The sequence below is a fragment of the Lynx canadensis genome, chromosome F1 (assembly GCF_007474595.2).
Source record: "Lynx canadensis isolate LIC74 chromosome F1, mLynCan4.pri.v2, whole genome shotgun sequence".
Lineage (NCBI taxonomy): Eukaryota > Metazoa > Chordata > Mammalia > Carnivora > Felidae > Lynx > Lynx canadensis.
Genome location: NC_044319.2, coordinates 1,354,314 through 1,372,803, shown reverse-complemented (window position 1 = coordinate 1,372,803; position 18,490 = coordinate 1,354,314). Strand labels below are relative to the sequence as shown.

The following is an 18,490-nucleotide window of genomic DNA, read 5'->3' as shown; positions in this document are numbered from 1 at the left end:
ACCAGAAGGCAAAAATCAAAGATGTTACTTATGTATTCGTCATACAACAAAAGATAAAACAAATTTCCACAAATGTTTTATTGATGAAATTCAATGTACAAAAATAGTTGAGTATAAGTGTTTTTAATACAAGCCTTTTTTTTTGAGAGAGAGCAAGCAAGCACGAGCAGAGGAGAGGGGCAGAGGGAGAGAGAGAGAATCCCAAGCAGACTCCTTGCTCAGCGCTGAGCCCAATACGGGACTCGAAGGGAGGGGATATCGCCGTACAAAATATGGCAATAAAGAAAACAAAAGTAAGAGCATTAAACTCATTCCACGACCCTGGAATCATGACCCAAGCCAAAACCACAAGTCAGATGCTCAACCAACTGAGCCACCCAGGCACCCCAATACAAACCTTTTAATGAAGAAAATAGAATTCTTTTGAGAAGGACAACATTTTATGTGATTGGGACTCAAAGTTAGTGTTACCTATCATCAAACTGCTTGTCATTATTCCTTCATAAAAACCATTCTCAGCTTGTAGACATAGAAAAACAGGTGGCAGGCCAGATTCAACCATAGGCCATCATTTGCCAGCCACTACTAGAGAGGAGACATCAGTCCCAACAGCTACTTTAACTGTGGAGTGGCTTATACTCATGCTATCACCATCACCACCAAACATTAAAAAAAAAAAAAAGAGGAAAGTTGTTCAATCTCACTCTTAAACAAAATCAAAATGAGCTGGTAAAAAAAATCAAATGAGTTATTCTTTTTTCCTAGAAGACGTGAAAAAATCAAGTCAACCTCACACTTCTCCACAGCAACATTCAAATGCCAGAACATTCACTCAGGATAAAAGAGTGGCTTAAGAATTTTATCAGAGCCAAGTTTTCATGTAAGTATGAAGCTAACATTTTCACACGCGCAGAATTCAGTAAAGATATCGTCCACGGACCTTTCTTGTAAAATGTATGCAATAATTTTTGCATAGAGATGAAGGCAAAAATATGGCAATAAAGAAAACAAAGGTAAGAACATTAAACTCATTCAAGTATAGAATTAGGTCAAAACAACTATTGGACGTATGATTACAGAACCGAACACTTTTGTACAGGAAAAATAGTATAAGTACTGAAAAAAATCAAGAGGGGGAGAAGAGAAAGTAAATGGAATATAGGAAGCATGAGTGTTCTTCATCTTTCAAATACGCAGGTCAACAGACACTACTTAAAGTTGATAAATAAGAGAAGTCTAACTATATTACTTAAAAGTATAAAGATACCCACAAGAAGAACTAAAATTATAATACATGCAATAAAAATCTGGGAGTATGAGGTACCAGTTAAGAATGTAAATGCATGAATTATGTTCGAATTTCATTTCACAACATGGAGTCAACGGATGATACCTAAAGTGCATAGACAACAAAATAAAGGTTAAAATATATTCTATGTCGTAAGTCTAGAAGAACTGGAATAATGCATGAACCTTTCAAAATATCAGAAGCAAAACACAACTCTGTGTTTACACAAAACAGGGATTTAAAACACCAAAAAAAAAAATAAACAAAGGATAACTGTGGTTGACTTCAGTAGGCTGCCCATATAATATTCAATCCCTCCTTCCCTTTCCCAAATAGTACCCACCTTTTATTTAGGTAGATCTGAACAAATTATCAAGGGATAGAGATGGAAAAAATGAGGACAGGTTAAACAGTAGAGACGGTAGAATGGTAAATCTGACATAACACTCATCAGGAGTCTGGAAGAAGAGAGATAATGGGGAATATAATGACTGAGAGTTTTCCAGACACTGATCTACAGTTTCACAGAGTTCCACAAATTCTAACGCATATGTTCATATATATGAACATACACATATATGTGTACACATGCATATGTACACACACCCCTTCAACACAGCAAAACTGTAGAACACCAAAGACAAAAAGGAGATCCTAACAGTAGCCAGAGACAGATTACTTAAAATGAGAATAAGTATGAACTTCTTTATAGCACACATGCATGTGCACACACACGCACACACACCCCTAAAACAACAGTATAACATCACCCATGTTCTATGTGCTGTCAACTTAGAATTCTATACCTAGCAAAAATGTGTTTCAAAAAATGAAGGCAAGATAAAGACATTTCAGGCAAATAAAATCAATAGACAAATAAAATGTACTGCACAAGGACTTAAAAAAGAAGGAATACTATCCCAAGATGACAGGTCTAAGATACAAGAAATAATCACTAGCAGAAGTAATGAATATGTGTAAATCTAAATGAACACTAACTACATAAAGCAGTAATTATTTCTTGGGGGATTAAAAGTGAGGTGGAACCAGACTCTATAACAACAGCACACAGGTCAGGAGGGGGATGATCAAAATTAAATTAAGATCCTTGTATTTTCTGCAGGAAGATTAAAATTGGTCAAATTGACACTTTGGTAAGTTAAGCGTACATCTTAAAATTTCTATGGTAACCACAACATAAGGTGGCAGAAATAACCCAAAACATATGAATAATTATAGTCACTCCAAGTAGACTAAATTCTCTACAAAGACAAAGATAGAAAAACCGGGGGGTGGAGAGAAATCCAGGTAGATCTTACTTAAAAGACAAATATCTAAAACAAAAGGATACCAAAAGGATGCAGTAAAAGCTAGGAAAAAGATATACCAGACAACTATTAAGCAAAATGAAGATATTATAGCTATATTTATATCAGAAAAATAGGCAGTAAGGCAGAAAGAGTCACTAGATCTAGAGAAGTTCACTATATAATGATTAAGGTTCATTTCACCAGAAAAATGAAACAGTTCTGAACTTCCACCTACAACATGACTTCAAAATATGTAATACAAAATACACAATTCAAAACTGACAGAATCATAGGGAGAAACAGATAAATATAGCATGATAATGAAACACTGTGACAAATTCAGTTAATCAGGCCAACCCCCTCTGGCACCAAACAAAACAAAAACAAAACTAGCAAGGATACAGATTTTACTAATCTAATTTAAAACTATGACCTAACAAATACACTGTGTACAACTCAAGAAATGGAGAATGCATGTATTTTTTTAGTAAAATTTTTTAATGTTTATTTTTGAGAGAGAGACACAGAACATGAGCAGGGGAGGGGCAGACAGAGAGGGAGACACAGAATCTGAAGCAGGCTCCAGGGTCCTGAGCTGTCAGCACAGACCCACGAACCGTTGAGATCATGACCTGAGCCGAAGTCAGATGCTTAACCGACTGAGCTACCCAGGCGCCCTGAGAATGCATGTATTTAAAAAAAAATTTTTTTAACATTTTTTTATATTTTATTTTTGAGACAGAGAGAGAGAGAGAGCATGAACAAGTGAGGGTCAGAGAAAGAGGGAGACACAGAATCCGAAACAGGCTCCAGGCTCTGAGCGGTCAGCACAGAGCCCGACGTGGGGCTCGAACTCACAGACTGTGAGATCATGACCTGAGCCGAAGTCGGACGCTCAACCGACTGAGCCACCCAGGCGCCCCAGAGAATGCATGTATTTTAAAGTGCACACGGCACAGTTTCAAAATTAACCACTACTTGGTCATAATGCAGATCTCAACAAATTTCAAATAATTTATCTTCATACAATCCAAATTCCACGCCCACAATTCAACCAGATTAGAAATAAAGGAATAAAAAATGAAATCTCATAAATCCAGAAACTAAGAAACACCTACGTAACTCAGGGATCACGATGAAAATCCAAAACATTAACAATTAGATGCTAAGATATTAAGTATTAAAACTTGTGAGATACATCTAAAGAAGTACTTATAGGTAAAGAAAAGCTTTAAGATCTCATATAAAAAAAGACTAAATTAAGAAGTTAGAAAAAGCAAAACTTTATAAATGCAAAGAAAATAGAAAAAAACAGAGAAGAGATCAGGCCTCTGGACATCAGCAAGATATGGAGTAGGAGAACCCACTCTTTGTCCCCCCACAAAAAGAACAGACAGCTAGCTACGTGCAAAAAAGGCCTGGGGGGCTCGAGAGTCCAATTAAGAACCGGCAGCCACACGGCGGAGGAGAGAAGAGAGTAACTGCACAGAGGGACCCCTGCGGAGACTGGCTGCGCTGAGACACCTGCTGAGGACAAAGGAGCCGGGCTGTCAGCATCAGCCACACAGGGGCTGCCATCACAGTCTCCAGTGGCACATTCTGCAGAGAGGACCCGGGAGCCTTCGCCACCGCGGATCTCAGCGGCCCCCGCAACAGCCGCAGACCCCCCACGGCGCTCATAGGGAGGATCCCACAGTGCGAGTCGCGTGGACCCCAGCGTGCTGCTCCAAAGAGGACAGCAGTGGCCTTAGCCACCGAGGGACCGTTCCGCGTGGAGACACTGCTGCAGCCCTCCCCCCAGAAGGGGCTGCCGCTCTGCTGCCCCGGGCGGCAACCCCGCACGTACCGTGGGTCCCGGTGCCCCAAGTGCTCCAGCTGTGTGCACGACGCAGAGGCAGAGGCCGATTCGTGGCCACTCTGCAGGCATCCACGTCGCAGGCCCGGCAGCCACTGTGGGTAACCAGCTACTCAGACCCCAAAGCTTCTGTCACTCCCAAAGCGCCCACACGTCAGACACCAGTGCTGCCACCACTACCAGGGCACTCGGGAGCCAGACCCCGAGTTGAGAGGGATCCCCTCAACCATAACAGCCCTCACAGGGGGACAAATCGATGCCCACACCGACTTCTCTGAAGACACTATGTGGACATTATGCTGCAGGGTTGTTCCCAGAGCCAGAACCGCCCCCTGCCCCAAGCCAGTGCCCTTGCACCCACCGGCACGTGGTCTTTAACCATCAAAGCCGGTCCCTAAAGCTGGGAGAGAGACCGCTCCACCAAAAGCAGACATCAACACGGGGCTTCCACAAACTTAGGAAACACGACACCACCCAAGGAACACAGTAATTTTCCCCTAACAGATCTCAAAGAAACGTAGATGTATGAATTTCTGGACAGAGAATTCAAAACGACTGTTTTCAGGAAGCTCAGTGAGCTACGAGAGAACACAGACAACTAAACAGAATCAGGGAAACAAAATGTGAACAAACTGAGAAGGCCAACAGAGAGAGAGAAACCATAAAAAGGAACCAAACAAATTCTGGAGCTGGAGAAAACAATTAATGGAAAAAAAATGCAGCAGCATCAACAGCAGACTTGATCATTTGAAATTATGCGATCAGAGAAAAAGGACCAGGAATGAAAAAGACTAAGGAAAGCCTATATATATGTGGGGTACTATCAAGTAAAATAATATTAGGATATGACAGTCCCAGAAGAAGCGAGAAAGGAGGTGAACGTGTTTTCAAATAATGGCTAAAAATTGCCCATATCTGGGGAGAAAGCTGGGACATCCAGGTGCACGAAGCCAATAAGAGCCCACTCAGGTATCCAGTGACTGATGATTGGAAAAAGAAAATGTGGTGCAAATACACAACAGGATATTGATACTCGGCCATAAAAAAGAATGAAATCTTGCCATCTGCAATGACATGGATGTAGAGTATATTACGCTAAGTGAAAAAAAAAACGATAGTGGTGGGGCACAAAGAGAGGAAAACCAAGAAACAGATTCTTAACTATAGAGAACGTTCTGCTGGTCACTAGAGGGGTGATGGGTGGGGGATGGGTGCAAATAGGTGATGGGGACTAAGGAGTACACTTGTGATGAGCACAGGGTGTTTTATGTAAGTGTTGAATCAACAAATTCTACACCTGAAACTATTATGTTAACTAACTGGAATTTAAATAAAAACTTAAAAAAAATCCCCATACAGATTCAACACAGAGGGGACTTAACTAAGATACACTGTATTCAAACTATCAAAACTCAAAAGAGAGAATTTTGAAAATAGTGGGACAAAACAATCTCATCTCATAAAACGGAACTCTCGTAAGGCAATCAGGGGATTTCTCACCAGAAACCTTGCAGACCAGGAGAGAGTGGAATGATATATTCAAAGTACTGAAAGGAAAAATCTGCCAACAAAAAATACTGTACCCAGAAAAGCTGTCCTTTACATGAGAAGGATAAAGGCCTTCCCAGACAGACAAAATCTGAAGGAGCTCATCTCCATTAGACCTGCCTTATAAGAAATGTTAAAGGGAACACTTCAAGCTGAAATAGAAGGGTGCTAATTTGTAATATGAAAACATATGGAAGTATAAAACTTACAACTTACTGGTAAAGATAATGTAGACAAATTTAGAATATCACCATAATGGGGGTATATAAATCACTTAATTCTAGTATAATGATTAAAAAACAAAAGTATTAAAAATACTATAGCTAAAATAATTTTTAATGTATACATAATATAAAAAGATGTAAATTGTAACATCAAAACCATAAAATGTGGGAGAGGGAAGTAAAAGGATAGAGCTTGTGTATGCAAAGTCAAATTGTTTTCAGCTTAAAACAGACTATCATCACAATAAGGGGTTGTATGTAAGCCTCTTGGTAACCACCAGGGAAAACCCTATAGTAAATGCATAAAAAGTAAAAGAAAGGAATCAAAGCACACCAAACCACAATCAAACCACATCATCAAACCACAAAGGAAGAAGCAAAGAAGGGAGAAAGTAACAAAGGAACTATAAAATAGCCAGAAAACATTTAACAAGATGTTAACTGCAAATAATTATTTTACATGTAAATGCACTAAATTTTCCAATAAAAAGATGGAATGGCTGATTGGATTAAAAAGGCTCAACTGTATGCTGCCTACGAAAGACTCACTTCAACTTTGAGAACACATACAGGCTCAAAGAAAAGAGATGGAGAAAGATATTCCATGCAAACAGTAACCAAAAAAGACTCGGGGTGGGGGGCGGCTTATATCAGATGAAATAAACTTTAAGTCAAAAACTACAACCAGAGACAAAGAAGGCCAATATATAATGACACAGGAATCTATTCATCAAGAGGATATAGCAACTGTAAACATACAGGCACCCAACGTTAGGGAACATAAATATATAAGGCAAATATTAACAGATCTGAAAGTAGAAATATATAGCAATGCAGTAATAATAGATAGCGGCCTTTAGTACTCCACTTTCAGAACAGATAAATCTTCATCCAGACAGAAAATCAACAAAGAAACTTTTTATCTGAACTACACTTTAGACCAAATGGATATAACAGATACATGGAAAACCCGCCATCAAAGAGCAGCAGAATATACATACTTCTCAGGTGAATGCAGAACATTCCCTAGGATAGATCACATATGAGGCCACAAAAGAAGTCTTAAGAAATTAAAGAAGCCTTGAAATCATATCACATATCTTTTCCAGACACAATGTTATAAAACTAGAAATCAAAAACAGGAGGAAACCTGAAATATTCACAAGTGAGTAGAAATTAAACAACACATTCCTAAACAACCATTGGGTCCATGAAGAAATCAAAAGGAAAATCAAAGGTATCTTGAAATAAATGAAAATGGAAATACAACATACCAAAAACTATGCTATGCTGCAAAAGTAGTTCTAAGAGGAAAGTTCATAGCAATTAATGCCAACATTATCCTATCAAACCTTTAAAGAAGAACTAATGCCAATCCTTCTCAAATTCTTCTAGAAAAAGACAAGAGGGGCGCCTGGGTGGCTCAGTCGGTTAGGCGGCCGACCGGCTCAGGTCATGATCTTGCAGTCCGTGAGTTCGAGCCCTGCGTCGGGCTCTGTGCTGACAGCTCAGAGCCTGGAGCCTGTTTCAGATTCTGTGTCTCCCTCTCTCTGACCCTCCCCCGTTCATGCTCTGTCTCTCTCTGTCTCAAAAATAAATAAATGTTAAGAAAAAAAATTAAAAAAAAAAAACAAACACTGAAGCTAGAAGCTAACTTCAAACTATAATACAAAAAGCTACAGTAATCATAACAGTGTGGTGCTGACATAAAAACAGACACACAGACCAACAGAACAGAAAAGAGAGCCCAGAAATAAACCCACACATACAGTCAACTAATTTATGACAAAGGAGGCAAGAATATACAATGGGGAAAGGACAGTCTCTTCAACAAATGGTTGGGAAAACCGGACAGCCACATGCAAAAGAACGAAACTGGACCACCGTCTCACACCTCTGTGAATACTGTACTTCATAAGAAATATCTATTTGGTCTTTGTCTTCATTGCCAGCACAAAGCTCCTAAAACTCCCAAAATATCCTAAATGAGTACAGTGATAAAGGTGTCCTTTGCTACATTAATGAGTTGACTTTTGGACCTCACCTACAGATGGAGGCTGGTTGCCAAGAGAACCAACCACATGACTGATGAGAGGGTTGGAGCTTTCAGCCCCACCACCTTGACCTCTGGGGACAGGGGAGGGGCTGCAGGTGGAATTAACTGCCAATGATTTAACCAATCATGCCTATGCAATAAAGCCTCCGTAAAAACCCAAAAGGATAGGTTTCAGAGAGCTACTGAGCAGGTGAACACATGGAGACTCAGGGAGTGTGGTGCACCTGAAGGCATAGAGGCCCCGTGCCTTTTCCCCCTACTTTGTCCCCAGGCCTCTTTTCCATCTGGCTGTTTCTGAGTTACACCCATCTATAACAAACCGGTAATAAATGAAATCTATCCCTGCGGTCTGTGAGCCATTCTAGCAAAGTAATGGAACCCACAGAGGAGTCATTACAGCCTCCTATCTATAGCTGGTCAGTCGGAAACACAGGTGATAACCTGGGCCTGAGACTGGCATTGAAGTGGGGAGGGGGTAGGATGAGTACACGGTTACAGGACTGAGCCCTTAACCCGTGAGATGGGATGGGATCTCCAGACGGATAGTGTCAGAAGTGAGCTGAACTGCAGGACATCACCAGGTGTCTGGGCATTGCTTGGTGGTAAGAACCACATCCCCCCCCCCGCCCTCCCTCCCCCCCACACACGTTGGAATTGGGTACAGAATCACATTATCTCACAAAAATTAACTCAAAATGAATTCAAGACTTAAATTTCAGACCTGAAACCATAAAACTACTAGAAGAAAACATAGGGTATAAACTTCCTGACATTGGTCTTGGCAGTGATTTTTTTCAGATGACACCAAAAACAAAAATAACAACAACGATAATAATAATAAAAGCAAAAAGAAACACCAAAAGAAATGACACCAAAAAAAAAATAATAATAATACAAACAAAAAGAAACAAGTGGAACCACATCAAATGAAAATGCTTCTGCACAGCAAAGGAAACCATCGACAAAACAAAAAAGCAGCCCATGGAACAGGAGAAAACACCTGCCAGTCTTCTGATGAGGGGTTAATATCCAAAATATACAAACTCACACAACTCAACTGCAAAAAAAACAAACAATCCAACTCAAATGGGCAGATTTTCTAAAGACGTACAAACGGCAGGGCAATAGGTACGTGAAAAGGTGTTCGACACGCTCGTCAGGGAAATGCAAACCAAAACCACAATATCACCTCACACCTGTAAGAATGACCATTATCAAAAAGGAATAACACGTGTTGGCGAGGATGTGGAGAAAAGGGAACCGTCGTGCACGGCTGGTGGGAATGTAACTGGCATAGCTACTATGAAAACAGTAGGGAGTTCCTCATTAAATTAAAAGGAGATTACTATATGGTCCAGCAATCCCACGTCTGGAAATACAGCCAAAGGCAGTGAAAACAGAATCTTGAAGACACATTTCCACTCCCATGTTCGCTGCAACAGTATTCTCAATGTCAAGAGTCAAAAACAACCCAAGTGTCTCACACACACACACACAGATTTTCTGACTCGTGCTACCACATGGATAAACCTCGACTGAAGACATCACGCGCTAAGTAAAATAAGTGAAACACAAAGGACAAATACTGTACGATTCTACTTGTATGAGGTTCCTAGCGGCTATGAGGAGTGGAGAAAGGGGTAATAGGGGAGTTACTGCTCAAGGGGTATGGAATTTCAGTTTGGGATGATGACACATTCTGGAGATAGATGCTGGTGGTGGTTACACAACAGTGTGAATGTACTTAATGCTGCTGAACTGTACGCTTAAGAATGATCAAAGTGATAAATCTTATGTTGTGCGTATTTTACCACAATAAAAAAATAAAGGAATAGAAAACACCATACTATGCGAATGCAAACAAAAAGAAAACTGGTGGGGTGCCTGGGTAGCTCAGTCGGTTAAGCGTCCGACTTCAGCTCAGGTCATGATCTCGCAGTTCATAGGTTCCGACGCTGCATCGGGCTCTGTGCTGACATCTCGGAGTCTGGAGCCTGCTTCATTCTGTGTCTCCCTCTCTCTCTCTCTCTGCCCCTCCCCTGTTCATGCTCTGTCTCTCCCTCTCTCTCAAAAATAAATAAACACTAAAAATAAATATTTAATAAAAAAAAATTGGTAACAATATTCTACCAGACAAAGTAAGGGAAAAGCAGTAAGGAGTAACTGCATCTCAACATAATAGAAGGGAAAATCCATCAAGAAGCTACAACTTACAACTTTTACATACCTAACACTGCCTCAAAACATATAAAGCAAAACCTGACAGAATTACAGAAAATCTGACATTTCAAAAAAAAACAGTGACAGTGTGCTATTTTAACACACCCGTTTCAATGATTTACAGATCAAGTGAACTAAAGTAATAAGTAAACGAAAGTATTTGACCCTTGGGGCACCTGGGTGGCTCAGTCAGTTAAGCATCTAACTCCTTTTGGCTCAGGCTGTGATCTCACAGTTAATGAGTTCCAGCCCTGCATTCGGCTCTGCGCTGACCGTATGGAGCCTGCTTGGGATTCTCTAATTAAATAAATAAATAATTTTTTAAAAAGTTCCTGTCTCTTAAAAAAAGAAAAAAAAAAAAAGGAAGTATTTGACCTTCACAATTAATAGGCTTGACCTAACAAAGAACTCTATACATAAAAATCAAGGAATGCACTTTTCAAATCATATAAAGCATTTATGAAAACTGACCATATTCTTCGTAACAAGACTTCACAAATCTCAGACTCAATATTATGCAGACCCCGTTTTCCAATATAATGCAAATAAATCGTAAGTCAACAAAAATGCACTTTTAGAAGTGCTCCCTATTTAGAAGCCTGAAATAGCACTCCTAAGTAAACCATGGATTAAAAATAAGGAAATTACCCTCTAGAACCATTCCACAATGAAAATATCACATATTCAAATTTGGTGGATCCAGCTACAGTAGTTCTTAAGACTTAGAAATTAAAATTTATGAGTACTGAATGCATTTAATATTTTTTTTTAATGTTTACTTATTTTTGAGAGCGAGAGCTCAAGCAGGGGAGGGGCAGGGAGAGAGGGACAAAAGCCTGCAAGTGGGCTCCCTGCAGAGAGCCCGAGGCGGGGGGGGGGGGGGGGGGGGGGGGGGGGGGGCGGGGGGGGGGGGGGGCCGGGGGGGGGGGGGGGGGGGGGGGGGGGGCGGGGGGGAACGGGGGGGGGTTCAAACCCACAAACTGTGAGATCCTGACCTGAACCCCAGTCGGAGGCTCAACCAACCGAGCCACCCAGGCGCCCTTAACGCATTTAATACTTTGAAGGCTGATGTGTTCAATAAAGAAGCCAGGCTATGAACAAGCTAAAAGTAAAAGAAATTAATATAACAGAAAACGAACAAGAATCAAGATCAATAAAACTAAACGCTGATGAGGAAAGGACAGAAAGAGTACCCACAGGGCTCTCCTTTACGCGAAGACACGAGGCCACGGGAGTCTGGCCAACGAGCTTTCTCCAACACGCAAAGAACTGAGAATCCTCGTAATAGCACAAACTCTCAGAAATAAAGCCCCTTCCCGGCTCCCGACGCCCTGGCCTTGCACCCCTGACCCCGCCCCGCTCCTGGCCCCTCCCCCCGCCACACCTCAGCCCGGCTCCCCTGGCCCCGCCCCAGCCCTGCCCACCCCGCGTGGCCCCTCCCCCCAAGCCCGGCTCGACAGACCCCCCCCCCCCTCAAAGTTAGGGGGCCGTCGAGGGTCCCAGCCGCCCGCCCTCACCCACAGCGACGTGGCCGCACGGCCGCTTCGGCCGCTTTTCGGGCCAAGAGGTGAAGGTCCGGCCGGCACACGCCGGAGAGAGAGCCGGGCGAGGACAGCCCCGAGGGGAGGGTCGGCGCCGCTACCCTTCCAGCTCGTAACCGCCGGCCAGCCTGGGGCCTCGAGGCTGCTGGGATGCTGAGGCCCTCGCAGTGCATGCTGGGGGCTGGGGCCGGAGGGCGGGGGGCGGCTCTCGCAGCGCACCCTGCCTGCTGGGCCTCGAGGCCTGCGCAGTGCATGCTGGGGCTGCTTGCGCAGCGCGTCCTGCGTGCTGGGCCTCGGGGCCTGCGCAGTGCAGGCTGGGGCTGTTTGCGCAGCGTGTCCTGCGTGCTGGGCCTCGGGGCCTGCGCAATGCATGCCGGGGAAAGGGTCTCAAGGCCTGCGCAATGCATGCTGGGGGCTGGAGCTAGTGGTTCGCGCAATGCATGCTGGGGTCCGAGGCTGGGGATGGAGTCCGCAGGTGAGGGAGGAGACGGGCGGTGGCTCCGCGAAGGCTCCCATCCAGGCGATGGACTCGAGGGGAGCGGGGGGTGTCGTGACACCGGCCATGCCTTTGCGGGACCCAGAAACGTGCGTCATGGGCGGATCAGATAGGTACACTAAGCAGGCCAAGGACCGGGGGTAACTTCTCTCTCACCTGCTTGAAGGTGGCCTGAATGCTGGAGAAACCGGTGACTGCAGATCAGGCGGCTCTGGGACCTACGACAGGAGTGATTAAGATTTTCACAACCTGGGGGCATGAATAGGCACCTGTTAATAGCAAAAGATTGTATATGGAGATGTAATAGAATGGGTCTAGGAGAAACATTCTAAGAAGAGTGGGTGTGAAAATAACTCCTTTTTATGTGTCTTATTAAAAAAAAACCAAAAACACGGAATGTCCTGTGTTTCACTCGCCCAACTATTTATTGAGCACTTACTATATGCCAGGTGCACAAGGCACATAGGCCCCTTTCTTTACATTTCGTGGTAGAGGCCACAGAAAAACAATACAGGGTCTACTGTATCTAAAAGTGTGTTTAACTTAAAAAAAGAATACACTTCCCACATTTAATGTTAATAAGCTTGAATATATAATCATTCCGCATGTCAGGACAAAATCTGATGCCTTTGAGCCTCTGAGAAGCTGTTGAGAGGGTTTGAGTGTTGAGGGTGAGGAAAGCTACCGCGTTAAAAGGAAAAATCATTTTGGAAATACTATATGCCAATAATCATTTATATTTGATAAAATTAGCCAAAACGTTTAGAGTCAACTCAATAAAATATCCATCAACACAACGTCTAAAACAAAACAAGGTGAAAAAGACACATTATGAAACCATGTTCTTCAGTCTTCCCTGTCTCTGGAGTGGAATCTTCTTTGACATTTTCCTCTCCTATTCCCCACCCCAGTTGAATTTATTACCAAGTTCTGCAGGTTTTACCCACAAACTATGTTTGGTCTGCCACTCTGTCCCATCCTTACTGTTTCAGCCGTAGGCAGAGCAATGGTCTTCAAATTAGGGAACGGTGCCTCTGGAGGAATCACAGACTTTCAGGGCTGTGTGGATAGTGATGATTTTAAAGGAAGCCGTTTATAGATCCAGACCTTCATATATACCCTTTGCTCAAAGCCTGAAGATTCGCCTTTTCTAACCCCTCTTTCAAAATCCCTTCATCCACTTTACACGAGAAAGACAAGTTCTCTCCTATCTGAAATCCCACTACAAAAACTTGCAAGGACACCAAAAAGCCAGTGCAAAAAACCGAAAAACGAAAAAATCAGGATGAGGCACATCTCTTAATGATTAATCAAGGCATCTATAAGCACGTTGTAAGCCTTCCCATTTTTCTGTCTTTATTTCTGTCAAGAGCAAAGAGGGATGCTAGACATCACAGCCATTAGGCTGTCCTGATGGCAGATTACTGTACATAATGTGGACAATGGATTCATGAGGATTTTCTTTTAATGGACTCATCTCTTCCATACCCTGACCAGTGTCAAATAATTCTTTGCTCTTAATGGAGAATCCAATAAGTGCAAAACAGAATCACTAATAAATATTGCTTACTAAATAGGGCTTTTATTTCAAGTATTAAAATGTAAGCAATATTTTTCAGCTGTTCATAACACTCATTCCCCAGAATACATTAGCTAGCAATAAAAGACCTTCAAACAGGTTAGTGACACTAATTCTTCTAAATGTAACTAGAATACTTTCTAGACCACCAGATTCTTCAAAAACACACTGGACAAAACCTGAGGACTAAAATGTTATGAGGTTTATTTTATTTTATTTTATTTTATTTTATTTTTTCCACGTTTATTTATTATTTTTGGGACAGAGAGAGACAGAGCATGAACGGGGGAGGGGCAGAGAGAGAGGGAGACACAGAATCGGAAACAGGCTCCAGGCTCTGAGCCATCAGCCCAGAGCCCGACGCGGGGCTCGAACTCACGGACCGTGAGATCGTGACCTGGCTGAAGTCGGACGCTTAACCGACTGCGCCACCCAGGCGCCCCTATGAGGTTTATTTTAAATTCATCCTGTGATACACTAAGTTAAAGCATTTTATCTAATTATCTCATCAACTATAGGTATAACATTCCATGAAGTATCAGATTTAATTTTATAAACTATGAAGTTAAATTACATTGAATTTTCTTCTCATTTTATTTCTTAAATTAAGTGTAATGTTTTCTACTATCAAAAAAATTCATGTTTTTAGTCTCACATCCTTCATTAAATACGTAGAGATATTTTGCTCATCACATATATGACATAAAGAGTTATTTCCAAAGCAATCTCTACGATGCTTTACCACAAAAGCTGATAATCAGTTTTCAACACCAAAGAAGTAGCATGCTTTTAATCACAACCCTTCATTCATGAATGATGTATCTTTTAACTATATATTACATGGCAGTATTATAATTTAGGTAATTAGAAATGGTATATAGATTTATTCTTATTTATATAGCTTATTAATATGAGTATATCTACATTACTTAACCTTGATTTGATTGGCTTTATTAATCCATTTCTAAAAATGCATCCATAATTTCTTTCACAGTACTTTCTGTAATAGCTTTGGAAATGTTTATTAATCAATTTGTTTGAATTAAAAACTGAAGTCAAATTTTATGATCGAAAGTCCATCCGATTTACCTAATTGATTTGGCAATGCTCATAAACAGCAGACGTTTTCCATAAACTCCGTTAACTAAATCCACAGACTGATGGTCTCATGGTTTTGGCAAAAAGATATTATTGAAAGACATGAAAATAATAAGAGTCTTTAAAACTGTATTACCAAAAGTGTATTAAAATGGTTTAAAATACTTCTATTTTCCTAGCCCTTTCTGAAAACATTGGTTTAAATGAGGCACCTGTTAGGGTAAAAAGATACCACAGTATAATTAAATCCTTTGATAAAAATCTTGGTAATATTTTGGAGATAATACTTGCCTAAAATTGAGAGAATGAATGGATAGGTAATCAGTACCACCCTGAGACCTTCCTCCACTGCTGGGCGGCTCCCGGGGGAGCAGGGAGTCTGCACAAAGCCTCTGCCCTTCTCTTCCAGTCCGGCCAAGCTGAGTGGACTCTTCCTGCTCTACTCCTGCGTAGAACCCCAAGGGATCTGATACTTCTAAATTTAAATCTAGCCTTCCATGTCATTATGAAAGTATATGTAGATATGGAGCTAGATCGATGATGATAGAGATCCATAGAATCTATTTCATTTGTCAACGTATGAATTTGATTTCAACAGCCCGTCTTCATTCACGGGTTCTAGATCTGTAAATTTGCCTGCTCACCCAGATGTGTGTGTATCCCCCAAATCAGTACTCGTGGGGCTTTGTGGTTATGTGCGGACATGCACAGAGCGGTGACAATTTTGAGTGGCCCAACAGGCAGGTTCCTGGCTGAGGCTGAGGGAGGCGATGCCCTGACCTCTCGTTTCAGCCCTCATACTGCGAACAGGCGATCTTTCCAGACCTAGTCAGTGCCATGTTTCACACGTTTTTATGACTTTTGCTGGTATTTTGGCTGTATTAAATGGCCCCCAAATGTAGTGCTGTCTAGTGTTCCTAAGTGCAAGAAGGCTATGATGTGTCCTAGAGAGAAAGTAGATGTGTTAGATACAGTTAGCTCAAGGTTTTGTTACAGTGCTCTTGGCTCTGAGTTCGATGTCAATGAATCATGATACATATTAAACACCTTTAAACAGAAACACACATAAAACAAGGCTATGGATTGATCAGTTGATAAAAATGCTGTGAGTAAATGCTCTCAGGAGCCTAACCCTGTATTTCCCTCGAAGCAATGATTCAAAATTTGCTAAATCAGTGCTTGCAGCAACTTTTTACCACCTAGCTTCTGGAAATATCAAGAATCAACTGTATATTTTTACAGAGTTAAATATATGTTTTGGGGCTTCCTTTACTTTCAGCCCTATGAATGTTAGGGCATATAGGGTTATAAATCAATCTTTTCCAAATTTTTGCTTTCTAAAAAAAAAAAAACTGAAGGAAGATCTAATAAAATTGTTAACTGATAGATTATAGAAAATAATTTTTACGATGAATTTTTTTTTGGATTTTCACATGTAACTTGGGGGTTCAAACAATTACAACAAAACTCCTTCATTCTTACCTGTTGTAGTTATATGAACGTGGGTGCTGCCTCTTTCATCTATAAAAATGAAAAATAGGACCAGAATTGCTGAACCCTGTTTAATCCCATCAATAGCTGAAATAAATCATGTTTCCCATAGAGATATGAAGTACTTGGGGAAAAAAGTACCTCATTCATCTCACAAAAGGTGATTTCCAAAACAATTTTGTCTAATAATTGTTTGTAAAGGTCTCTATCCCAGGATGGCCAGAGCCCAGCCCGTCTGTCATTCTACTCCTCCGCTCTGGACCACGGGCCACTCACCGTGACCCTTATGCCTCTGCCTCCGCTGTCTGCCCCGAAGCCCTCACCTCTTCAACTTCATCTCACCCTCCAGGGAGCAACTGAAACGTCACTTCCTTAAAGAAGCCTACCCTGGTGCCCCAATCTAAGTTGTGTCCCTTGGCAATCACATCACCTTTTAAAATTATATGTTTATCAGTATAATTACTGGTTTAACGTGTCACCCCGACTAGACTTTGCTCCATGAGGGCCTGTTCTCTGCTTCGTTCAACACCATTCTCGCGGTGGTGAACACACAGCAGATTCTCAACAAATATCACACAAACATCACACAAATGAAGTAAGATTGATAAATAAATTAGCATTGTTTTCTTTGCAAAAACATCAGCTCCCACGTGAGTCGTATCTTTCTTCCACTTTTTAGCTCTAATTTTAGAGACTGAAATTCATCTATTTTTGAAAAGCTCTTCCTACCCTTCTCTGTGAATTCGCACTCCCCCACAATCTGAACACACACCTCAAAACCCACCTTTTGGGTTAAATCCACAGCAATTCCGCCACCAGGTTCTATTTGTATGCGTGCCCATTTTAGTTATGTTTTCTATTACTTTTAATGTATATTTTTGAGAGAGAGAGAGAGAGAGAGAGAGAGAGAGCACGAGCAGGGGAGGGGCAGAGAGAGAGGGAGACACAGAATCCCAAGCAGGTTCCAGGCTCTGAGCTGTCAGCACGGAGCCTGACGCGGGGCTCGAACGCTTGAACGATGAGATCATGACCTGAGCTGAAGTCAGACGTTTAGCCAACTGAGCCATCCAGGTGCCCTGGGAAAGATTTCTAACATCATGTTTCTAGCCTTGCCCTTGGCCCAAATCTCATTACGAGTTGTTTTCAGAGACTGAGACGTGGGCGTGTATGGCATGCTATTTTAGGTGTGTACAACGTAAAACAGGAATGGGGTACGTAAGGTGACTGAGCCATGACCCAGGAGAACCCCAATTAACTGGAGCAGTAGACCAAATCCACCATGACCCAATTTCACAGGGGTGTATATAGAATACATTTGCATCTAAAAAGCTGATTTTACCAAAACATAAGAGAGTAGATGTGTTCAAGAAGAGTAATGGTGAGGGTGCGTGATGGCTCAGCTTGGGTTTGGCTCAGATCATGATCTCACCATTTGTGCGTTCAAGCCCCACACAGGGCTCCGTGATGACAGTGTGGAGCTTGCTTGGAATCATCTCTCTTTCCCTCTCTCCGCCCCTGGCCCCCTCAAAATAAATAAATAAGGGGCGCCTGGGTGGTTCAGTCGGTTGAGCGCCCGACTTCGACTCAGGTCATGATCTCCTGGTTTGTGATTTCGAGCCCTGCATCGGGCTCTGTGCTGATGGCTCAGAGCCTGGAGCCTGCTTCGGATTCTGTCTCTCCCTCTCTCTGCCCCTCCCCTGCTCACGTTGTCTCTCTCTCTCTCAAAAATAAATAAAGGTGAAAAAAAAAAGAAGTGAGGTCTTTGATTTTGTACGAAGACCCCT

The 18,490-nt window shown here is 41.9% G+C and overlaps 1 protein-coding gene across 1 annotated transcript in view; it reads right to left on the bottom strand.

Annotated features, from left to right (window-relative positions):
- Nucleotides 1-18,490, bottom strand: part of LOC115505512 — a 152,444-nt gene that overhangs the window by 56,986 nt on the left and 76,968 nt on the right. Inside the window, exons 5-6 of the mRNA XM_032591865.1 lie at nucleotides 12,695-12,756; nucleotides 12,019-12,401 (exon numbers count right to left, since the gene is read on the bottom strand). Of these exons, the coding sequence (XP_032447756.1) occupies nucleotides 12,019-12,401; nucleotides 12,695-12,756 (445 nt within the window). The remainder of the gene's footprint in view (nucleotides 1-12,018; nucleotides 12,402-12,694; nucleotides 12,757-18,490) is intronic.